Genomic DNA, 26,226 nt, shown 5'->3' with positions numbered 1-26,226 from the left:
TGAGCAGTAAAAAGGAAATCTGGCAAGCAAAAACAAGATTGCCTCCCACATTTAGAAGAATGATTGAGAAATCCTAAATGGATGCCAGGTTTAAAACATAAATTATTTACTTAAAAGCCATTTCAACTTGCAATGTAAGGCAACCTTGGAGGTGACTGTTGAGGATGGCACTGTTCTGTTGCTGGTTAATTATATTTATAAGCAACTGAGAGCTCCTTCTATCCCTTCTTAACCTGGACCACAGATACCAAATGGCCAAGAAGAGCATTGGGTGGAAACAATGTAAAATGCTATTTTTCTTCTGGGCCTCTTCGCTTCAGGGCCTCTTCACACCAGCACACACTTATATCAGGTGCTGCTTGTGTTGGAACTATTTGTTAGGGTGGTGGTTTTCTCTTTTTAAATCTTTTTTTATGTAAGTTGTACTATCTTCCCCGACTAGATCCAAAGAGTAACCGTTTATTTTAGTATGTGTCTTAAAGCAGCAATGCAATGCATGTATTAAATGTACAGAATGCCTCTTTTAAAAATGTGTTGCTGGAAAGGCCAAGCAGACAGTTGCCGGAATGACAGTGTGGCCTTGCGTTCCCCACAGAATAAATTTGAGAGCTGTCATGAGACATCCCAGCTTATATTGCATTGATGATGCACAGAAAGAAAAGCAACCTCAGACCTAGATTCTCTTTCCGCTTAGGGCATTATAGACCGTCATCTATTACGCAGACAGAAGAGAATGGGCCACAAGCATGATGTTCACTGCAATAGGCTATACTTAAATTAAGAGATATTGTTTTGTACCAATTAGTATGCACCGTGTGCTTTGAATTTGTTTTTGACAATTCCCTTTCAATGTACTTTAATATTTTTAAATTATGAGAATAATCCATACTTGTAACAACATGGAATTCTCCAAATCGATAATTCATGTTTTATCCTTTGCTCTGCCAGTTCAACCTCCTGCCCCACCTTAATTTGAGAAAACCAACATTAATATTTCCCTTATTTGAGAAAATCAACCTTAATAACTTAATATTATTCTTTTCTTCTTTTACACATAAACATTTAGTCATATACATATATGGATTTCTTCTGTATTTTTTCAAAAATTGGTTGATAGCAAGCTTAGTACATTCTTATTTTTTTTATTATAGTTATAGACCTCCCTCCAGGTCAGTGCATACAAATAACTCTATTTTAATAACTGAATGGCATTTCATAGTATGGCTATAGCACATTATTCTGCTTATCACCTGGGAATGAAATTTCCGGTTGTTTCCAATGTTCAGTTATTGCAGACACTGTCTGTTACAATATGAGCATTTTATAGGCCTTCTGATCATTTTCCACTCAGTAAAGTGAGTTACTAAAGAAGTGAAGAAGTAGGAACTTTCCAGAGTCAGCCATTTGTCTATAATCATGCACTGCTGTAATTAGTAGCCTAGCACATCATAATGAGAATTATGGAGACTTATGTGTAGAATCTTTGTCTATGTGGGAGCGTCCCTAAATGTAGCTTTTATTTTGTATTGGAGTCTTTTGTGGTTAGCTTCCATGTGAGGATTCGCTGCAGAGAGGAGGTGATCTTTCAGCTGTTATTATGTCCAATCTTGATCCCTTCTGAGCAAATCAATTACTTGGGTTTGGACAAATCTAGTATAGTAATGATGGACTGTACCCAATCAGCCACTTTTTTTTAGTTTTACCTTGTTAGACCACAATCTTATATATTTATGAGTGAATGAGAGAGCATGGATTTTGGAGTACATTAATTTAAAAAAGCTCTCTGTGGTATTATTTTGAAATTAGGAAGGGAGGGAATGCTACTTTGATAACATGAAAAATTTGCCCAGATCGCCTCGATTGCTTACTATGTGATAAATGGGCTGCTAGGCACATGTTTCAGGATTTTGAATACTCAGGAAGAATTCTTAGAGTGTGATTATGGAAACAACCAATTTCCATAAGTGAAAATGAGCATGCTTATTAATGGGGCTGCAATTGCCTATTGCATTCAATCACATTTATAACCAGCAAGGAGAATGAGTGTTTTGCATGATTTAGTGTTTACACAATTGCAGTTGCATGGCAAAGCTTGCTGTACTAGAGGCTTTGGAAAGAAGCATATGTGGTCCTTTTGCGGGTAATAAAATGGAAAATCCAATTTGCAATTGCAGAATAAGCCTCTGAGTGATATACGATCTTCATAGCAGCATCGGTCAGAGGGTCACTGCTAATCACGGTGCTGCCTGGCTTCCCCAGTGGCCTGCGCCTTCCGACTGAGGAGTGAGCAAAGTGAATCTGTGTCTGGGAACCAGCCAGCGTGTCTGTAGACGCACCACTTTCTAGCTTATTAGATCCTCTTTGTCACAGTGCTTAATCCTGCTGCCTGATCCTTGTTAGAACACCACCAGAGCGCCGTTCAGCCTTCTAATAAAGGGGATGGGTGAGGGCTCCTAACTCAACGCACTGAAGCGTGCGGCGTCAGGGCGATTGCAGGCTGACTGACAGCGGGGTGAGATGCTTCCTGCATGTTATTACTTAAAAGGGAACCTACCTCCGACAGCTGACAGACGAGCTCTGCTGAGGCAATGGTAACTTGTTGCTAGGCCAATGTGAGTCGGGTGTCATCTTTTCACACAGTATAATGGCCAGCTTTACTCTAATTATATTAACCCTCTTCTGAAATTGCTTCATCCCTGACTGGTGCAGAGTGAGGAAAGAGAACCCAGAGACAAATCGCTTGCTGGGAGGATCGCAGCGCTACAGAAACATGTATTGTGTTATCCACCAGTGACATTAAGTTGGAAAACAAAACAAGCATGCCCTATTACAGCAAGTCCCGGTTCTAACTCTGAAGAGACATTGCTCTGTTTGGCTCGCGCAGTTTCCATCCCTGTCATTTATAATAGTTTCCTCCTTTAAGGTTTGCCCTGGACGTTATACCTGGATTTCATGGCTCTTTGTTAAAAAGAAAGAACAACATCAAACAGGAAGCTTTTTTCTTTGCTTTTTTTCCCCAGTGAACCCTAATCATTCTTTTCTATTAGGCTCCTAAGTTCAGGTAGCTTTAGGAAGCACTTGTGAATTTAATTTAGTAGCATTGCTTAATACTGAAGTAAGCAGATGAGGGTGGGGAGGGTAACCCAGTCATCTGTCCCTTCCTTCCCACTCCCCATCCCAGCTAAAATGTGCAGATGGGTTGAAAGTGATATAAGTGAAGATGATCATGAATAGCCTGTGGTCCTTTCTGTTAACCCTGAGTTGCAGACATTAGCGTGTGACTCCTTTTCCCTGAAGGGAGTATGTCTAGCTCTCATCCAGTGTCTCCTGTGTGCTCCAGTTAGCAGCCGTCATTAGCAATCTGTGATGCCTCTGCCGTCTCCACTGACAGCACCTAAATAGAGACATCACTTGGGATTGACAGATCTCCAGGGGGTTGCAGGCTTCAGACAAAAGGGCCCAGAGAACATGGCTGACCTTTCTTGGCATTATTCTCCTTCCATGAGTGGCAGTCAGGGACCATAGAACTTTAGTGTATTATTTTCAGAGGATTACCACTGAAAAGACTGCACGCTTAGTAAGATGCTGTTAATAAGTTAACAAGAGGCAGGCTGTGTGCGTTCCAGAGTGGTTTTGCAAGCCATCAGTAGTAGAACACGGGTGCTTCTTTCCTGCAGAAACACGTACCTATTCCTTAAGTTTAAGGAGGGGCCTTTAAAACCAGCTTTGCTTATAACATACCTCCAGTTTCAGATGATCGGGGCAAGCCTTGGGGACTCGGCGGAAGCAAGCTTGTGATGCAGGCTAGAGAAGTCTCTTCCCCTCGTTACCCCAAGCAAGTTTTCCCAGGGCAAATTTGAAATCGCTGAGGCTTGTGTGTGTCATCCTTCCCGGATCCTTACCCTGCTCCACGTTGTTCTCATGCTCGCCAAAGTCCCTGAAAATACAGTGTAGTAAGAAATGCTCTGTGCCCAAATGTAGCTGACTTGCCGCCTCTTTTCACTCTTCCCAAAGTGGGAAAAAAAAAAGGTGTGTTCCTGCAGTTCCCCTCTGAACCAGATGTTAAAAACAAAGCACTTGTGTAAATGATTGAATATCCTGGATGCTTCTTCAACAGAATAAAATTCTACCAACTAGAAGTTCTGACTATATTTCTCATTAGGATAACCAATTTTGCAGAAGAAGGAAAGATATTTAGGGCAAAATACTCACTAACTAGAAAATCCCCTTAGGAATTCATTTCTGTCCTATTCCATAAATATGCAGTTTATACTTTCATGGCTTCTGCTGCTTTTTTCTCATCCACTTTGCAATACACATATTTTTTCTTTTCTTTTTTTTAAACATTCTTGCTCTGTTACCCAGGCTGGAGTGAAGTGGCGCCATCTCGGCTCACTGCAACCTCTGCCTCCCAGGTTCACGCAGTTCTCCTGCCTCAGCCTCCCGAGTGGCTGGGACTACAGGTGCGCACCTCTGCGCCTGGCTAATTTTTGTATTTTTAGCAGAGGCGGGGTTTTGCCCTGTTGGCCAGACTGCCATGTGGTCTCGAATTCCTGACGTCAAGTGATCCACCCACCTCGGCCTCCCAAAGTGCTGGGATTACAGGCATCAGCCACCGCGCCTGGCCAAGAATACACGTATTTTTTCCAACCACCTCAAGTTTATTTTTTTCATAGTTGATTCTATGCTGATGTCTGTGGGCAGAGATTAGAGGCAGGAAGATGACAAGATGTAAGCATAGGCTGTTCTCAGGTGAATGTTTTAAGACACGTTGAGCTCCAGCACTGCCATCCCCACCTGATGAGGACATTGCTGCACCGTGGTGACTGTTGTGTGGTTTGTAACCCCTTCCCTTACTAGCCCTGGCTTCTAAGCACGATGGGCAACATACCATTGTGCACATAAAATACGACACGTCAGAAATAGACTTGTTTTTACATGGATGGCTTCTTTCCAGGAATGTATATTATATTCACTTTTAGGAAAAGAAAATTGGAGGAAAAAAAATCGTGAAGGAATTACATGGAAGACAAGATATATTGAGTGCAGCAAACTAGATTTTAAGAGGAAGTAAGAATTATAGAGAAATGTAAACAAGGGGTCAGTTTCATTCTTGGGACTCTAAAAACCCCCTCCCTAAGTAAAGATAAAGATCGATGGCAGCCCCTTGCCAACAAGATCAAACCCAGGTGAGATACTCAGCTAAGCAGAATGCATACCACTAAGGGTTTTCATTGGCCCTAGGCAGCTTTCTGACTCATGGTTTAGAGAATCAAGCTCACTGATTTCCCAAGTGACTTAATATCTGACTAACGATGTTTCACCATTAAGATGAGGAAATTGACAATATTGACAATCTTGGAGAGAAATGGATCTGCTTATTTTTGTACCGAGCGCCAACAAATTCTTAGTAGCTTTGGGAAGATGATGAATTACTCTATGTTAATATTTAGTAGTGTCTATTTTCTTTAAAAAGATTCTGTGAAATTGTAGTCATTTTTCTTTTCTGAATAGTTGCAAGTTCATAGAACAAAAAGGAAAGATTCAAAGTATCTATTATTTTGTTTTAAGGAGCAATATTGCATTATCTTCCTCATAAAAAATTTCATTTATCCTTTCATTTCCGAAGCTCAGATCAGCTAGGCAATGATTTGCTTTGTGCTATACTTGCATCCCAGAATATGTTTTCATTGTCCTGAGTTACCATCTGTGAAAACATAGGCAGTAGAGCCTGGGAACAGCAACAACATGTAACTTCAGTTGTGTCTTAGAAAGAATCATTGCTGTATCTCTAGGTTCAAACAGTCCCAGGCCATGGACGAGAAGTCTGAAAATTGATATCCTCAGTAGGACTTTTAGGGACAGACCTCCACATACATCCCTGCTGCCTAACTTCTCTTTCTCTGTTTCTCATTTTCATAGGTGAGTGCATTTTAGGAAGTTCTTTCACGCATTGCCTTTTCCATTTTTGAATACATTAAAAAAAAAAACCAGTCAACTGGTCGTCAACAGAGCATATCCAGATAAGGGGTGCTTGCTGGCTTTTTTAGGCTACCTTCATTAACTCAGCCTTATCTAGATTGATATGTAACTTGATAGCCTCACCAAACACTGTAGAAGGAGTATGAGATTGGCCGGGTGTGGTGGCTCACGCCTGTAATCCCAGCACTTTGGGAGGCCGAGGCGGGCGGATCACGAGGTCAGGAGATCAAGACCATCCTGGCTAACATGGTGAAACCCCGTCTGTACTAAAAAAATACAAAAAATTAGCCGGGCGTGGTGGCGGGCACCTGTAGTCCCAGCTACTCAGGAGGCTGAGGCAGGAGAATGGCGTGAACCCGGGAGGCGGAGCTTGCAGTGAGCCAAGATCACTCCACTGCACTCCAGCCTGGGCAACAGAACGAGACTCCATCTCAAAAAAAATAAAAATAAAAAATAAAAAATAAGGAGTATGAGATTGAGCATCAGCTTGAAGTCTTCACGCTGGCTTTTTCATCTTGGGCATGTTAGTTAATTTCCTTAAGTTTCCATTTCTTTACCTACAAAGTAATATTAGTATCTGACCTTACGGATTGCTGGAGAATGAAATGAGGAATGATTTTAAGAGGTCATTAGTCTTTAACACTGCCATGTTAATGAGATTCATTTAGGGCTGATTGCGAGATGTGCTTATGCTCTTATACTTGAGTGACAACAATTTGACTTGGGTAACATTCCTGTCTTTCTCCATTCATACGCTGTCTTGATTGATGAAAAAAGTGGTGTTGATCAGATTGGGTCCAGATCAGCCAGGACAAGGCGTGATGCATACTGACATTGTCAAGATAGAATTTCAAGTGGTTTTCATATTATCACTTGTCTTAATCTTGAACAGGTCATTTTTGTCTCTGCAGCAAATATCTCCTTCCCTCCGCTCTGCTTCCCTTTTCCATCTGTCTTCTTTCTTCCTTCCTTTGTTCTTAATTTCTTGGGCCAAGGTACTGTCATGACTGTGTACCTGTGATGACTCAGGTTAAGAAATTTAAAAGACATCAAATGATCCGAGAGGTACTTAGGGTTTGATTTAGGGTACTTAGGCTGTGTTTACTGAGAAGGACTTCTTAGACCTGCTCCATATTGGATGAAGTGACCTTCACTTTTTTTTTTTTTTTCCCTCCAGGAAACTTGGATTTAACTGGTCAGAAGCAGGTATTCAAAGCAGAGAACAATCCCTGGGTGACCCCCATTGCAGACCAGTTCCAGCTTGGTGTGTCCCATGTGTTTGAGTATATCCGTTCTGAGACATACAAATAGTAAGTAGACTCTGATTTTCTGAAATAGTAGACTGTGATTTTATAGTATTTATAATTATGTCTTTAAAAACATTATGTGACAGTATCCTATTGGTGGCAGTTAACACTTAGCATTTTAAAATGTTCTATTAAAAGCTGCATGTTGGCCAGGTGTGGTATGGCTCACACCTGTAATCCTAGCATTAGGGGAAGTCGAGACTGAAGGATTGCTTGAGCCCAGGAGTTTGAGACCAGCCTGGGCAACATAGCAAGACCCCATCTCTGCAAAAGAAAAAGAAATTATCCAGGCATGATAGCGCATGCTTGTCATTGTAGCTATTCTGGAGGATCACTTGAGCCCAGGAGATTGAGGCTGCACTGAGCCGTGGTCATGCCCTGCACTCGAGCCTGGGTGAGACAGCAAGACCCTTTCTCAAAAGAAAAAAACAAAAACAAGAAAAACAGCATGTGGTCATTGTCTCTACTTGTAAATTGTTTTTTATTGACATTTTCAAGGGAATTTATACCGATTTTCTTTAGAGAATTTTTGAGATATTAAATTAGTTGAATGTTCATGGCACTAAGGAAATTCACCATTCAGATGAGAACATATTTTTTTCTTCTGTGAATGCAAAGAATTACAAGTGTTCTGAACAAAATTGTTAAGCAGTTTATTTATAAAATCAGTAGAGAGTACTAGCAATGCGTCATTCTATTACAGAGAAGCCTTTACTCTAGTGAGATGATAATCTCTTAGAGAAAAGGAAAAGGCAGGAGAGGAAGCGGAATCTGCCAGCTTAAAGTCACAGCACCAAAATACCTCAAGTCCTCACTCCAGGTGAAAGGAGTCTGTGCAAAACTGTCCCAAAAACCTCACCATTCCTGCTTCTTTCTTCCTCCATGTGTCAAGGCTGAAGGGAATTCTGCCACTTCCACGTGCTTCTGTTGTTATATCTACCATCATTATTTTCCTACCTTACCCCAATCCCCAGCTGCAAAACAAACTGTCATTTATCACAATGTTTACCTGACCCCAAATGCTGAGATCTAGTATAATTTTAAGCATCTACAAAAAAGACAAAAACATCCATAGTTAAATGTAATCTGTTTTTGTGTCTGGCATCAACTTTTAAAATTTATTTTTAATTAATTAATTTATTTCTTTAAGAGACAGAGTCCCACTGTATTGCTAGACTGGAATGCAGTGGCACAGTCACAGCTCACTGCAGCCTCAAGCACCTGGGCTCAGGCAATCCTTCCACCTCAGCCTTTCAAGTAGCTGGGACTACAGGCACATACCACCATGCCCAGCTAATTTTTTATTTTTTGCAGAGACGGAGACTCCCTATGTTGCCCAGGCTGGTCTCAAACTCCTGGTGTCAAGCAGTCCTACTGCTTTAGTCTTCCAAAGTGCTGGGATTACAGTCATGAGCCACCATGTCCAGCCTGGCACCAACCTTTGGGAATGTCCCAACTATTGGAAGAAAGATAGAAGATTGCTAAAGGTCACATTTAGTTAAGAGTTTCGTTTCTTTTTTTTTTTTCTTGGTATCAGAAATATGTCCCACACTCAATAAAACCCTGTGAATCTGTGCCAGGCCAGTGGGTCAGGATTGATTGGCAGGGCAGAGCCTCTGCCCAGAAATGACTGGCTGCGTTCCTGTAGTCTTGCAGCCTGAGCACCATGCTCCTGGTCAGACATTGCTGTGGCCATGTTTCCACCAGACAGAAACAGAGAAGACAAGCTGTAAAGAATAATGGCCTGCCTGAGCACGGTGGCTCACGTCTGCAACCCCAACACTCTGGGAAGCCAAGGCGGGTGGATCACCTGAGGTCAGGAGTTCGAGGTCAGCCTGGCCAACACGGTGAAACTAAAAATTCAGAAATTAACTGGGCATGGCGGAGGGGCGCCTGTAATCCTAGCTACTCAGGAGGCTGAGGCACAAGAATTGCTTGAGCCAGGGAGGCAGAGGTTGCAGTGAGCCGAGATTGTGCCATTGCACTCCAGCCTGGGTGACGGAGCGAGATTCCATCCCCAAAAAAAGAAAAGAAAAATGAACAATCGCCTTAAAACGAAATATACTAAAATTGCCAAAATGATACCGTATCTTCCTATATAAAAGCAATGTAAAGCATGGTTTAGATTATTTTAGACAATACTGTGACACTTACAATATAAGTCTAAAGACTTACCTTAAGGATAAAATGTGAGATAGGTATAGGATGTGTATTAATTCTTTCATAAGCCATATAGATATGTACAGTTATTACAGATTCAATCTTTTTAAAAAAATATGAATATAGCTCACCCTTGGAAATTAGTTAATTATGAAAATGTGTGAAAATATAGTCACAAATTAGCAGATGATTGTTTATCTTGTTCCTTTTAAATTGTTAATCATTCCTATCATGAGTTTTAGAGGGCTCTAATTTTTTCTTAGTATATGGGAAGCTATTTAGAGCTTGGTTTGTACGGTATCTTGAAAAAAGTTATTCTGTATATGATAGTATACAGAAAAATACATGAACAAACTCCTAGCCATCTGGAATTAGAGGAAATTCTCTATTATTCTGGTTAACAATTTTTAATTTTCAATAGATGAGCTTATAATTTACAGAGGATGAGAACACATCGCATATGAAAGTGCTTTTAATTTTAAAAGGTTAAATTGTGAGTTTCTGGATTTTGTATTACCTCAAAGTAATTATTAAGCAATTAATCACCATTCTGCATTGTTACAGACTGTTTTAATTTATTTGAACGTGGTTAGGATTCTGGATAAATGAGATGTATTATAACATAATTGGTGTATCTGTTTTTATGTCTGTTATTAGCATCCTATTTTGGGGGGTTGGCGTCGTCTAAGCAATGTGTCTGCTAACTTTTGCTGTTTCATTTCCTCATGGAGACTTGGATTACTTTTTATGCAGTTAAGTCAACATTCAAAAGCTTCGGTAGGCTGGGTGCAGTGGCTCACGCCTATGATCCCAGCACTTTGGGGTGAATCATGGGGAGATTCACCATGAGGTGGGTGAATCAGTTGAGGTCAGGAGTTCAAGACCAGCCTTGCCAACATGGTGAAACGCCATTTCTATTCAAGTTACAAAAAATAGCCGAGTGTAGTGCTGGGCACCTGTAATCCCAGCTACTAGGGAGGCTGAGGCAGGAGAATCGCTTGAACCCAGGAGGTGGAGGTTGCAGTGAGTTGAGATGGCGCCACTGCACTCCAGCCTGGGTGACATAGTGAAACTGTGTTTCAAAAAAAAGAAGCAGAAGCTGCAGTAAGCATAGGAGAGCCATTGCCCCCTTTCCACTGGGACCAGTTGGTTCCATAATGGCTGCTTTTAGGGGCATCGACATGATCCTCTGCTGGGAGGTCACAAGGGACATGAGCTCTGCTAGGGCGGGGGCCTGCTGTGAGTTCTCTTCTCTCCTCCTTGGGAAGGAGAAGAGGGTTGGTTACTTTGTGTATTTGAGTTTTTTGGCCTTCTCTCATTCTCCTGTAGTAGCTGTTGTCATCCCTTTGTCAAACATACTAGCCCAAAATATGGACTGTTAGCCGATAAGACAATAAGTCAAACTCTTAGTCATTAAAAAAATAATAATAACTGTACAAAAATGTCACTGCTGTGTTTCACCAGATTAACACACACTGATTTTCAAAATTAAGGGCCTCCTTTATATGAACAGATCTGTACTGTATTAGTATATCCTCATATAATTAGAACCCAACTCACCTCTTGGTTTGAAGCAGCCATTTCATAATTAGGGAATTTTTAATATCCTATCTGAAAAATATTATGCAAATTAGCAGGTACTTGGTGACTTTTAAAAAATATTTTATATGTGGCAGCCTTCGGGGGGAGGCAGTTTATTCATGATACTCATAGTTTTTTTTAAAAAAGCAAATTTCACATTAATTGCCATAGTTTTGGTCTTCTATTCTAAAACTTACAGTTCCTGCTTTTCACTTCTTTGTCTCTGTTGTTTAAGCCGCGTACTTCCCCTTTATTAAAGGCAATCCTTATATATTTATCAGTGTCTGTGTGTTGCGGATGGGTATTTATCTGTCTATCTTTAGACTACCATTGAAAGCATACTTTTGGTTTTGGCACTTAAAATGCCTGTGAACCTCCTCCTCCTTCCCCCACCCCAACCCCTTTTTTCTAACCAGTTAACCCATTACCTAAATGAGAGGAATAAAGAATGAAAAAACTTACCGTAATGTTTTCTTTTCATTCATGTCTGTGGTCAACGTTCACAGTGACCTTCCTCGGGGCACATCCTCAAGTTCTTCTGAGTCTAGGGCAGAGAAGATGGATGATCTGATTTATAGGCTCTAATGGACTCCAAGGGGAGACATGGATGCTTGAAACAAAACAATGAATTCGTGTGTCAGCAGGATTAAAATACTTGGAGATGACTTAGCTTCATGAAGACGGGAACTTGTTCCATTAAGCAGGAGGGGTGTGGCTGGTAGGATGTTGAGGTACAGTACTTCAGAGATGGCTCTTTGGAAGTGACATTTTGGGGCATTAATCACGGCCCCTTCATCGTGTCTCGGGTGGAAGCTGCTCTCTGTTCATCTTTCATGCCTTCCACAGGGGAACCTGTTGGCTGGTGTCATTGAGTTGCTGGTTAGCATAAAATGATGTGCTTGGTTGGGTGGTTGAAGCTCACATCCTACGCACATCATTATGTTTTTAAACTGTTGCTGAGTTATACAATCATGTGTTAACTCTTTATTTGGTGGTGGTTGTCTCTTTGACCTCTTTTATTTCTGTGAAGCAGAATTATGATGGAATACTCACCACTTGTTAAGTTTCCAGAAGGTAGATTTTTCTCCCCCTAGGAGCGACAGTCAGGTTGAAGTCAGCACCCTTGACAAGATTCTTTGTGAAAGGGGGTAACTCACACTTTCCACATTTCCATCAAGGAACGTGGATAGCAACTGCAAGCCATTTTAAGAGCTGACAGGTTAACTCTTGTCAACAAGTTAACAAAAGAAGAGGTTTGACAAATGTTATGCTGAAAATGCATCCGTTGAAAGAGGTATTTGGCAAACAGGCGTCATCGTGAAAACTGCAATTTGCCAAGCATGGCAGTCCTAAAGCCTCATTTCCAGCATGGCATCACTCAAAACATGCTTCCTCGTCATTTCTGCCTTGTCTTTTTCACCTTTCTTTTCTCTCTCCAGGAAAGTTCCTTGCTAATTTGTTTTCTGTGTGTTCCATTTTTTTAACCTTAAATGAAGTCCAGCCATACTATTATTCATATTAGTTAACAGAAACATTTTAATAAAGCAGTCTTTGGTGAATGGTGGGAAACCATGAGATAAAAGCTAAGAATTCCTCTTTATTAGAAATCTAGCCAAATAAACCATACTGTTTGATTTATAAGGAAGCATTCTTTTGGCTGTTGGTTATTGTTTTTCACATGGTTTTACTTGTGAAATTAAAGCTAAGTAATGTTTTATTTTTCTTCTGCACTCTGTGCAAACCTGTTACAAGCTATAATGGACATAAATAGGCTTTATTAAGCAACTACTATATCCTCTAATGACTGCTGAGTCAGTGGCCTAGAAATCCTTTAAATAACTTCACTGATATAACTGGTTCACCAAAAAGCTAGGGCATTTCAAACCTAATAGGTGAGCCCATTCATTTTAAAATAGCCCTTCACTGTAGGAAATTATCTCTAAGAAAAGCTTAATAAACATATGATGAAGTGTAAATGGGTGCACAGAGCTAGCAGATGGTTTTATAAATATCTTCACAAAGATGGAGGAGAGGGTTAAATTTCCAGGATCTTTCTCGTGGTTAGTAAATTGAGCATAGTGACAATCAGTGTGTAGAACAATGTAGACTCTTCTTTTTCATTGCTGTATCTGAAAATAGCTCAAATTAAGCCACAGAAAAACAATATTTCTGTGTAGTAGACATAAAAATGAAGAACTATTTTTCTTTAAAGCTTTTTTTTTTTTTTTCCCTTAGAGATACAGTATCACTTTGTCACCCAGGCTGCAGTGCAGTGGCGACCTGATAGCTCACTGCAGCCTTGATCTCCAGGACTCAAGCAATCCCACTGGCTCAGCTTCCCTAGTACCTGGGACTACAGGCACACACCACAACGCCTAGCTAGTTTTTTATTTTATTTTTTTGTGGAGATGGAATCTTGCTATGCTGCCCAGGCTACTCTCAAACCCCTGACCTCAAGAGATTTTCCTGCCTCAGCCTCCCAAAGTGCTGAGATTACAGGCGTGCACCACCGCACCTGGCTTTTAACATAAAGATTGTTTTTGCTTTTTAAAAGTTGACTATGTATTCTCTTCCTGGTGATATATATTTTCTTTACAAATGCTACATATTTATATTATTTTTTCTTTTTTTTTTTCTGAGACAGTCTTGCTCTGTTGCCCGGGCTGGAGTGCAGTGGTGCGATCTTGGCTCACTGCAAGCTCTGCCTCCCAGATTCACACCATTCTCCTGCCTCAGCCTCCCGAGTAGCTGGGACTACAGGCGCCCACCACTACACCCGGCTAATTTTTTGTATTTTTTTTAGTAGAGACAGGGTTTCACCGTGTTAGCGAGGATGGTCTCGATCTCCTGACCTCGTGATCCGCCCATCTCAGCCTCCCAAAGTGCTGAGATTACAGGCGTGAGCCGCTGCGCCCGGACTATGTTTTCTTTTTTAAAGTTGAAAATGCATTATCACATTTTATCCATAATATATGACTCAAAGTTTTGGCATCTCTGGACCTATTTGCAAGAAAATGTGTTGCATTTAACCAGTATTGCTAAAGAGTATTAGAGAAAAGGGAAACCCATATAGTATGTTATATTTGGGGTGGTATTGTGTCACATCTCTTATTTCATGTTAACTTCAATGACAAAATTAGGTAGCATCACATTTTAAAACACAAAGAGCTCCAGAATGTTTATCCTACTGAATAAGAGTAAGCCAGTTTGTAATATTAACTTTTGAAGGCTGGGTGCAGTGGCTCATGCCTGTAATTCCAGCCCTTTGAGAAGGTGAGGCAGGAGGATTGCTTGAGCTCAGGGAGTTCAAGACCAGCCTGGGCAACATAGTGAGACTTCATCTGTATAGAAAATGAAAAAAATTAGCTGGGCATGGTGGCACATGCCTGTAGTCTCAGCTACTCGGGAGGCTGAGGTAGGAGGATCCCTCGAGCCCAGGAGGTCAAGGTTGCAATGAGCTGAGATCACACAGCTGCACTCCATCCAGCCTCAGTGACAGAGTGAGACCCTGTCTCAAAATAATAATAATAATAATAGTTTGATTTTTGGTTTAATTGCCCAACTGTTCCTATATGTGGTCATGAGGCATTAATTACCCTGCTAAATTGTTACTTCCCTTTTTAATATGACAGGAGGAATACAGACGATGTAAGGAAGAATACATAACAGTTCTTACTCTCTTCTAAGTGTTTTGATAGATTTCTTAGTATATTTTGCATTTAAAAGGATTTTGTTTTCTGCCTTGTAACTTGGTTAACACTATTATTCATATATACTTCACAGGTAACTAATATTTTCCCCTTTTTTGCATTTTCATAATTTATTCAATATATGATGTTTTCATAGGCTTTTGAGGCTTTACTTTTCTATAATTTTATAGCTCATGCAAAATGGTTCAGTTTTTTAAATGTCCTTGTTCCCATTTGATATTTCTGAGACACTTGGATTCTGTGAGTTAAGTTGAGAACTTCTGTCCCCTAATCCTATGAAAGTAAAAGGTGAAACTCTACTAAGGTGCAAAAACCAGCTTCAGGAGACTAGCTGTATTCCTGAAGGCATCTAGTAAGACTCCATTTTATTCGAGTCCTATTCTGGAATGTTTTTCACTGTGATATGCAGTAGATGCAAATAAAGACTTGGAAAATGTACCCTCCCATATCCACGTTGCTTTCTTCACTACTTTCCTCTGGTCCTCTAATGTGGTCAGTCCTCCAGCACTCTATGCTTGCCTAAGAGCTCTGACTGGGACCTGGTAGGCCCGGGTTTGACCAGTGAGAAAAAACTCTATGCTCCTTGCCTTTTTTACTCAATGCAATTTGCATTTTATTCAATGACTGGTGTGCTTACCTTTGAAGAGTTGTGGATAGCTATTAGAGGGGGCGTAGGGGCAAAAAACTACAGCTGCAACATTAAAGGGAGAAGAGAGATTTATCCTGAACCCTGCACTACAGAAGACTTTTGCATAGGACTTTAAAGAGTAAAACTATCTCAGTCTCTCTGTGTGTATCTCTGTCCTCCTATTCCAGTCCCCTCTTTCCGCTGTTCCCTTCTCCATCCGCCTCACTCGATTGTTGACTATCAAGCCTGCATTTGGCATGCCTTATACAGCTCCTAATATGGAGCATGATACATTGCAATATCAATTTCAGATAAATAGAATATAGATAATTTGTCTCACTTGACAGAAGGAAAATAAATATCAGCTAGAGTCCATCCATACTCCAAAAATCCCAAAATGTGTCAGGTTACGTTCTCTTCAAGAGGAGCTATTCTGAACTCTTTTTGGATGCTGTTAATTCGATATAATCATATTGAACTATTGGATATTGACCTCAATGAAGTGAAATTGGTCAACTCTACATATTGATTATTAACTCCCAGGAATCTTAAAAGTTCAATGCTTGATGCTTTCTATTCAGCTAAGATGAATTATTGCCTGCATTTGCTGTTTTTATTTGAGAGATAAATTTAAAAGTGGCGCTTTTATAATCAAACAAAACTGTCTGTGGTTTCTAATCTCTACACAGTAATATCTTGTTTTATTACATGCTGGTTTTTTATTGAGCTTTGGTGTCTTATTCTGGCCAGGCATTGTTGGAGGTTTTGTGGGGTTTTTTAAATTTTTAATTTTTGGCACTTAAGGGTTCTTTTGTGTTGTCATTTATTTTAGATTAAAATGCAAAATGCTGTGAAAGGAGTTTCAATCAACTTTATCAGATAAAAAACTTAAATGTGAGTTATGTTCACAGGCATTTATCCATGCCTCAATGTATTCATCAAGCATTAAGGAAATAACTTGCCATATTTTCTTCTACTGTGTTTGCATATTATATTATTTGTTTATAAGACTCTTGATTTTTTAAAAATGTAGTCAAGAAGAAAATATTATCCACTCTCATAGTTTTCTCTGAGACTCATGAACCAGAGTGACTCCATCTTGAATGGGAGCTGGGTAAAATGAGGCTGAGACCTGCTGGGCTGCATTCCCAGACGGTTAAAGCATTCTAAGTCACAGGGTGAGATAGGAGGTCAGCACAAAATACAATTCATAAAGACCTTGCTGATAAAACAGGTTGCAGTAAAGACACCAGCCAAATCCACCAAAACCGAGATGGCGATGAGAGTAACTTCTGGTCGTCCTCACTGCTACCCTCCCATCAGTGCCATGACAGCTTATAAATGCCATGGCAATGTCAGGAAGTTACCCTATATGGTCTAGAAAGGAGAGGCATGAATAATCCACCCCTTGTTTAGCATATCCTCAAGAAATAACCATAAAAATGGGCAAACAGCAGCCCTTGGGGCTGTCCTGTCTATGCAGTAGCCATTCTTTTATTCCTTTACTTTCCTAATAAAATTCCTTTTACTTTACTCTGTGGACTCGCCCTGAATTCTTTCTTGGGTGAGATCCAAGAACTCTCTCTTGGGGTCTGTATCGGGACTGCTTTCCTGTAACAGTTCATTTTTAAATAATCTCATTTGGTTTTGTTTGGTTTTGAGACGGAGTCCCGCTCTGTTGCCCAGGCTGGAGTGCAGTGGTGCGATCTCGGCTCACTGCAACCTTTGCCTGCTAGGTTCAAGTGATTCTTTTGCCTCAGCCTCCCAAGTACCTGGGATTACAGGCACACACTACCATGCCCGGCTAATTTTTTTGTGTTTTTAGTAGAGATGGGGTTTCACTATGTTGGCCAGACTGGTCCCAAACCCCTGACCTCAGGTGATCCGATCACCTCGGCCTCCCAAAGTACTGCGATTATAAGCATGAGCCACCACACCTGGTCTAAATAATCTCATTTGGAACATACGCAATTCTGTCATTGTCAGAATGCACATACCTTATATTCTCTATCCAATTAGGTAGTGTTTATTTAGAAATTAAATTATTGAAGTTTTGGTTATTTTTTATGGCAGGTTAATGAATAAGTACAGTTGCTTTTGAGTGTTTCTTTTTCTTTTCCTGGTGACAGCTGATTTCGTCTTTACTGTTTGTATTCATTTGCTTGGGCTGCCATAACAAAGCACCACAAACGGCGTGGTTTAAAAGCAGAAATTCATTGTCTCACGTTCTAGAGGCCAGAAGTGCCAGATCAAGGTGTCAGCAGGGTTGGTTTTTTCTGAGGGCAGTTAGGGAAGGGTTTGTCTAAGGCCTCTCTCCTTGGCTTGAGATGACCCTTTTACCCATGTGCTTCTTCACATCATCTTCTCTCTACGTATCTCTGTCTCTGTGTCCAAAGCTCCCCATTTCGCAAGGACATCAGTCATCCAGGGTGAGGGTCCACCCTAATGACTGCATTTTAACTTGATTATCTCTGTAAAAACCTGTCTCCAAATATGACCATTAAGGACTAAACTCTGATTTTTTTTTTTATCTTGCCCAAATTCCTATCTAGGGGTTTGGGGAGTCATGCTCTACAAACCGTAAATTCCCATCAGATGGGTTTTATTTAACCCTATATATCCTGACTTACTTTCCAATCTGACTCTGGCATAACATTACATGACAAAGAAGAAAATAAAAATATTTCACCCCAAAACATGTTTCTTTGCCGTATTTTGTAATGGCCCTGCAAAGCCATCCTTTGTGGGGGAAAACGTGCGTCTGTAAAGAATCTCTGCTAGCATAGCTGGATCTTTTTCTTTCATTGCCCTCCCAATCCTGAGGAGATGAACTGAGTGTCTAGCACCCCTTATAGGTCTGAATAGGGAACATTTGTCATCTGTTGTCTCTAAGGACAGCCACTATGAGACTTCAAGAATCTTGGTCTCCACAATCTTTTCTCTTAACCTGAGCATTTCCTTTCTATTAATCCCAGGTCTTAGACAAACTCAACCAATTGTCAACCAGAAAATGTTTAAATCTACCTAAAGCCTGGAAGACCCAGCTTCGAATTGTTCGAAGTTGAGCAATTGAATTGAAGTTGAATCGTTGAACTGCCTTTGGACCAAGCCAGTGTATTTCTCAAATGTATTTAATTGATGTCTCATGCCTCCCTGAAATGCATGAAACCAAGCTGCACCCCAACCACCTTGGGCACATGTTCTCAGGACCTCCTGGGGACTGTGTCAGGACCACGGTCACTCATATTTGCCTCAGAATAAATCTCTTCAAATATTTTACAGAGTACAAAAGGGTACTCTTTTTGTTGACACCATATTCTGAGGTACTGGGGGTTAGGACTTCAACAAAAAAGTATTTGGTAAATTTGCCATATAAAATAACCAAAACTTCAATGATAGTTTACACAATCTCGATATAAACACCATCAGTTAAAAGTATGTGCATGTCAAAGGCGATAGAATTGTTTGTTTTCCCAATGAGAAGATTTACAAATTAACCATCATAGTGGAAAATAGTATTTTCTGGGCTATTTTTTAATACCATGAGCCTTATAAACACAAATAATATACAAACACAATAGAACGAAATATTTATTGTTACTCAGATGCCCAGAAATGGCATTCAGTTCTTTATGAATTTATTCCTTCTTTTTCCTCTCTTCATCTTTAGCTTCTACACCTTCACAGGGAGACATATTTTGTTTATGAGCCAGTGCGTTTAAATGGCTAAGTCTTGACCCATGCCTGTACCACACACACACACACACACACCCATCCCACTCTTAAGACTTGGGTTTCAACATCATGTTATTCTCCAAAAATGCACATTTACCACTATTTCATTGTAAAGAATGGCAGAGGGGTCTGTGTTGTTTTTAATCTTTTAAGAATGGTCCCTATTAAAACAAAAGTTGCTTCAAATTTGAAGATGCATTAGGAATGAAAGGTACCTAACAAACTGCCTCTTTGTGCTATTTGGTAGAGAATTCATGAAGGGAGGGTTCCACAGAGTACCAGCCCCCACTGTTTCCTTCACTAGAATCTAAGCAGGGCATGTGTGGTGTGGAGGGTCTTTGTGTCTGTGTCATGTGATGGGACCCCCTCCAGTATGTGTGGAACCTGGGACCTGTGTGGTCCTGTCTGATGGCTGTTGGAGTTTTGTTACAGGAAAGGGGTCCCGATCCAGACCCCAAAAGAAGGTTCTTGGATTTTGCACAAGAAAGATCCAGAGTCTGCAGTGCAAAGTGAAAGTAAGTTTACTAAGAAGGTAAACTGGTAAAAGAACAGCTACTCCGTGGACAGTAGGGCATTCCCAAAAGTAAGAGGAGGAACGTGTGTCCACCCTAGGTAACATGCATGTGTGTGTGTGTGTGTGTGTGTGTGTGTGTGTGTATGAAAGATTTTAAAAGACCATGGGGAGATGTGCTCTGCTACTAGGGTTTGTGATAGAGGATTAATTTTCTTAATTACTGTATTTTGCAAGAATCAATATTATTTTTAAAGCAAAATTAGGAATGCCTTTGTTCTCCAGATATCAGGATATCAGGACACTCCCAAGTCTGGGTCTGTTTAGTCAACATTATCAGTCTGTTCCCATAACTGTAAGCATCTAGAGGCTAGGAATGCCTACCTTTCTGGGAGTGCAGCCCAGCAAGTCCCAGCCTCATTTCCTAGCCTTCGCTCAAGATGGAGTCGCTGTGGTTTGAACCCCTCTGAGGGTTTTGACCCATAGCGTGTGGAGTCAGGATTTCCTGTCCCATCTTGGGACTCTGGTCACCACATCTGGAGCCCTCATGATTTTTGTCTCCTTTTTCCTACCTTGTCCCAGGAGATCTATGGATTAGTGGATACTATCAAGAGACACAGTTCTCTTCTCTTGTAATTAAAGCTGGCTTGCTTTCTCAGCATGCTGAGAGCGGTATTAAAGATGGAGTGCTTGTTTTCATAGGATGCACCATGCTGTTAAGAGACAGTGACTCTTCTGTGAAACACTAAGGAAAAAGAAGGAGAAATAAGGCATATAGATAGGACTTGTTAGAGGAAAAAGACTTCAGGTGGAAATGGATTGATTTTTATTATAAATTTGAACTTTTTAAAATCAAAGTAACATTTTTAAAAAACATACAGGCGGCATATATATATGGCATATACATCGGAGTGTTCTTAGATTGCTCATCTTAGAGGTGGCTCTAGTGCCAGTTTTCTCATGGCAGATGACCTCATCCCACCCACCTCAGCTTCCCCATCTGCAAAGCTCAAGTTTCAAACTAGATCATCTCTGAGGGTCGTCCTAGCAATGATTTCTAATCCTCAGTTCTTTATTTTCTAGGAAACGTATTTTATTATTGACATCAATTAATTATTTTTTAATTCAATTTAATTCTTAAATTTGCCTCCCATCTGAATTTACTTTATCGATTTTTTTTAAGGCAATAGAAGACAATGATGACCCTGAATACAAATTGTTACAGGAAAATGGATCCAAGATAAAATTACCAGATCAACCTTTTTATTCCATATTTTATGGAATATCTAATAGATGTTTGGCAGTAACTTATTCTTACACATGAATTCCTGACAGTTTCGATTCTTCAGACTTATTAATCAGTATAGTCAGCACCAGAGCAATTTTATGAGACTTACCAGTCATCAAAAATTTATTATCAGATAAATCAAAGAAACAACGAGCATCTTAATAGGGTAGAGAAAGTGGCATGTAAAGGATCATTTAAGACGGTGCTTTTTGTCAGTTGTGCATTATATTTACAACCAATATCTAAGAACTTACTCATAATTTCATGCAAATAGTCAGCAGGGTGATAGTTGCTGTCTTAGGTAAACCTTTTCTCTGTTTTTCTCCAGCAGCATGTTGTGTTTGGTGTAACTATAAGGCTAAGACTGCTAAATAGACACAAGATAGGAAGCATTGTTTTCCGATGTTAAGCCTATAGCATTTGTTTTAAAGCAGAATCTCCATTTTCTTCTGGATTTTATTACAGTTGTCATCCAAAATTAAGAGTTACTGAGCTCAGCCCTTTCCCTTGGGAACAAGGTGCTAAACTTGAGCTCTTTGTTTTGTTGTTTTGTTTTTTTCCAATATAGTTTGGATATTTGTCCCCACCCAAATCTCATGTTGAAGGTGAGGCCTGGTGGGAGGTGTTTGGATCACGGGGGAGATCCCTCATGAATGGCTTTTGCCATCCTCTTGGTGATGAGTGAGCTCTCTCTCTGAGTTCACACAAGATCCAGTTGTTTAAAACTGTGTGCCACCTCCCTCCCTCCCCTTCCCTTTCCTCTTGCTCCTGCTTCTGCCACGTGACATGCCTGCACCCCCTTCATCTTCTGCCATGTTTGTAAACTTCCCGAGGCCTCCCTAGAAGCAAGCAGATGCCAGCACTATGCTTCCTGTACAGCCTGCAGAACCACAAGCCAATTAAACTTCTTTTCGTTAAATTGCCCAACCTCAGATATTTCTTTATAGCAATGCAAGAATGAACTAACATAGTCCTTGTTTTTTATTTTTCTTCTTATTATTTTTTTAAACTTGAGCTCTTTGGAATGTCATGGGAAAATGGTATTCAAATTGCCTTTCTTATGTCCAGGCTCCACGTGTATCTTCTGTCATGAGACATAGGCCTGTGTCTGCTGTATTCTCAGCACTGTTTTTGATACCCCGTTAAAGGTATAATAAAAGACCACATTTCTTAAAAATCCAGTTTTTGGCTGGGTGTGATGTCACACACACGTAATTCCAGCACTTTGGGAGGCCAAGGCTGGCAGATCACTTGAGGTTAGGAGTTTGAAACCAGACTGGCCAACATGATGAAACCCCATCTCTACTAAAAATACAAAAATTAGCTGGGCATGGTGGTGCACATCTGTAATCTCAGGTACTCTGGAGGCTGAGGCTGGAGAATCGCTTGAACCTGGGAGGTGGAGATTGCAATGAGCCAAGATTGTGCCACTGTACTCCAGCCTGAGCAACAGAGTGAGACTCTGTCTCATTTGGGGAAACAAAACAAAACAAACCAACAACAAAAAAACCTTGGGTCTTTATTGTGCCAGATGAGGGGAGTTTTTCCATCACCCTGTCCTTGCCCTGAGTATTCCCACATCGCAGTAAGTATCCTCTAGGGCAGAAGGATGGTGATGGTGGGCCACGTGGGAGCTGAGCTGGCAATAGAGAGCCTTCAGACAGAGCTGCTGGGAATGGACGCAGACAAGGCCGGTTTACATCCCAGCAGAGATACAACCTGCTTTCCACCTCACATCCATGTGTGCCGCCTTCTCTGTCTGGAATGTTCTTTATTCACATCTTTACCCAGTTATTCTTCAAGTCTCAGGTTAAATATCGCTTCCTCAGAGATCTTTTCTTGGAAGGTTTCCCTACTGCCCATCAACTCTAGGCTCCTTTTATCATCTTTCTTTAGGGCCTCTACTTTCATTAGTAGTAATTTTATAATAACAGTGGCTATCACTTACTTCCTAGGTGTCAGACATTATATGCCTTGTATGCACTGTATGTAAGTTTCTCACTCAATATTTATTGGTGTGAATACTACCTGTAGTTTAGTAGTTAAGTATGTGTTCTTTTTTCCTCCTGTAAAAGACTTAAATCTTTTTGAAAGCAAGATTCCTTCTTGACTGGGCTTTGCACATGACATGCCCCCAATGTCTTATATGACTTCTGACAGGTCACCTTAGTTTCTGAAAGGTAAGACCATTCTGGGGTCTGGAGTGTTCCAAGTTATATAATTCATTGTTTTTGGTGGTAGGTAATAAACAGTACTGGAAACATTAAAATGTGTTCTCAATATCTAACACTCAGTTTAGATTGTCTTCCCTATGATCCTTCATTATTTTTATAGATCTTTCTTTTTACCATACTACTCTTATGGTGCAAATGAAACATTTCCTTAACAAATTAATTATGTTTGAAAGCGAGACTTTTTTTTAATTCAAATCTGAGGGATCTGTGATTCATTTGTCTGCCTTCTCTTTGTCCATTGATGGAGTAGTCCATGGGGCATGTGGAGTGCATGGTTGTGCTTGTAAATGGATGGAATATTTCTGAAGGATAAGCAATAAACTAGTAATGGTGGTTATCTCTAGGGAAAGAAGCTGGATGGCAAGAGACAGGGAGGAGTGGGCACATCCTCTTCACTCTATCCTGTGGTACCTATTGAATGTCCTATTTTTACATGCATTCACTATTGAAAAGATTATTTCTTAAAAAAAGAAAATACTCCCCAGTAGGAATTTTTTACTTCCCCATGAAGGTATAAAGGAAGAAACCACAAATAATGTGGTTTTGTAGCTGGTTTTGTCTACACTGTCTCCCATTTTCATTCATTTGGAGATTGTGTGGAAGTCCTCCTTTTTGGTCTCTCTTTGATCAGGTACACTAAAAATTTTCAAGGTGATACCACCTTTTAAAATGAGTCCTGAATCTTCGAAAGAGACAATTTGAGAGACAGTTTGAGAGAAGGTTTCTTGCTTAATGCATGGACCATCCCAATTCTTGGCTTAAGCATTGTGAAATCTTCCACTTTTTATAACACCTGTCAGATAACATTAGGCTTTCCTGTGTTCTTAGAAGAATCTGTGGCAGTCTGTTTTTCCTTGAGAATCAAATGGGAAAAGATGGTCATTCATGAAGACCTAGCAAAAGAGAAGAATAAAGAAAAAGCAAGAAAATGGATTTCTACGTTGGGTTTGTTTTGTTTTGTTAGGGGTGTTTTCCCATCTAAGACTTTAAGTGACAGGCTTTTCTATTTTTGAAAGGGCATGAGGGTTTGAAATAAGGAAGAATGGATCTTGAAAGAATTGATTGTGTCTTAAAGAATGGATATGCGCTTCCGATTCCTACAGATGAGACAAGGATTTTTTTTTGTTGTTTCGTCTCTGCTTAATTTTTTTAAAGCTGTCAACTAAGATGACGTGTGTGTTTCAGACTGTTTATGTGGGATTATGAGCATGTTTAATCTGTTCTTGTGCATTCCCAATAGAAACTGCGTGAGTGGTGTGATCTTTTAATAGAATGTGTCTTGCAACTAACAAATTTATTTTGGTGCTAAATTCTGGATAATTCCTAAGAAATGTAAATGTTGTCAATAAAAGTTTTTGTTTTGAAATACTTATAAGCTTGGAGCTATATTATTTTAAGTTTCCTGAAGACAGCCTCTGCTTCATTTTTCTAAGTTTAGTTGAGACAGGGCAACAAGAAAACATACTGGCCATAAAGTAAAAATATTCTTTATAAATTTTTGGAACATGGTTAGAAGAGTACTGCAGATGGGGAAAAATGCTCCTTTCCGGCCACTGTATGCATGCATGATACAAGACGACTTGGGTTTACTGTGGTTTCAGTACTAAGAGTATTGAGTGGCTTTTACTAGGAAAATTCAGAACCTGCATTATAAAGTCAGCTACTCCTAACTTCCTACCCCCGTTTTTATTTTCTTCATGTAGGTTATTAGTGTGTGATACAGTTTGCCTCAATTACACTAAGGAGAGAGAATTGACATTTATTGACTTCTATGTTCCTGCCATGCACATCCAGGCCCTCGTGAGTTCTTTACAGAACATCTCCTGTAGGTTCACGATTTGCTTCTGCTTTCAGATGAGAAAATGGACAGTCATCGTTTAAGTAAAACAACTGGTGACAGAGCCAGAAATCAAGTTCTGGCCAATTTAAAAGAACGTTGTCTCATTTTCCAAGTTGCTTTAAGTAACATTGGGGAAGAAAATAAGGAAATGTTAAGTTTATGTTGATACCCTCTAAGGGAAGCCAGGGTATGAAGCTTAGGGGAATGTACAAGGTCATTTGACTTTTCTGGTTCTTGAATCAAATTCAGCCTCCTACAAGGCCTCATCCTCATACTAGGGTTGCAGGCACATGCGGCATTTAAGGGTCCCTGACAATATTCCTACTGCCAGCTCCTTAGTCCCTCAGAGTGAATTGCTCTAGTCCTGCAATTCACCCTGATTCTAATTTAACAGCCCCTTATCTGAGTGATTCTGGTACGACAAGTACAAATCTATCTTCCTGCTGGATACACCCTCTGATTTTTGTATTAGGGATACCCAACCTGTATAACTGCAGCCCGCAGTAGATGTATAACACAGTTATACAGGTTGAGTATCCCTAATCCAAAAATCCAAAATCTAAAATGCACCATATCTGCAACTTTTTGAGTGCTGACATGACACTCAAAGGAAATGCTCATTGGAGCGTTTTGGATTTTCAGACTAGAGATACTGCACTGGTAAATAGAGTACAAATATGTCAGTTCAAAAAAAATCTGAAATTCAAAACACTTCTGGTCCCAAGAATTCTGGATAAAGGATTGATGTGGTTTGGCTGTGTCCCCACCCAAGTCTCATCTCAAATTGTAGTTTCCATAATCCCCATATGTTGTGGGAGGGACCCGGTGGGAGATAATTGAATCTTCAGGGTGGGTTTTTCTCATTCTATTCTCGTGATAGTGAATAAGTCTCATGAGATCTGATGGTTTATAAAGGACAGTTCCCCTGCACACGGTCTCTTGCCTGCCACCATGTAAGATGTGCCTTTGCTTGTCCTTCACCTTCTGCCACGATTGTGAAGGCTCTCCGGCCAATGGAACTGTGAGTCTATTAAACCTCTTTTTCTTTATAAATTACTCAGTCTCGGGTATTTCTTCATAGTAGTATGAAAATTGACTAATACAGGGATCAACTGTGTTGTTTTGTAGTTGGGCTTCAGTGTGTTAATGCATATTAAAGGATGTGACCTTTCTCTAGAATACTTACTAGTATTTGTCTCTTTTGGACTTGAGTATGCACTCCTGGCCTTTCTTGGCTCATCATGTACCAA

General features: G+C 40.2%; 1 protein-coding gene across 2 annotated transcripts in view; it reads left to right on the top strand.

Annotated features, from left to right (window-relative positions):
• Positions 1-26,226, top strand: part of RSU1 (Ras suppressor protein 1) — a 349,246-nt gene that overhangs the window by 236,019 nt on the left and 87,001 nt on the right. For both annotated transcript variants that reach the window (XM_050805414.1, XM_050805415.1), the window contains one exon: positions 7,160-7,292. In XM_050805414.1, coding sequence (XP_050661371.1) covers positions 7,160-7,292 — 133 coding nt within the window. The remainder of the gene's footprint in view (positions 1-7,159; positions 7,293-26,226) is intronic.

Source organism: Macaca thibetana, chromosome 9 (assembly GCF_024542745.1).
Source record: "Macaca thibetana thibetana isolate TM-01 chromosome 9, ASM2454274v1, whole genome shotgun sequence".
Classification (NCBI taxonomy): Eukaryota; Metazoa; Chordata; class Mammalia; order Primates; family Cercopithecidae; genus Macaca; species Macaca thibetana.
Note: the sequence above shows the minus strand (reverse complement) of the source record. Positions and strands in the feature narration are given on the sequence as shown.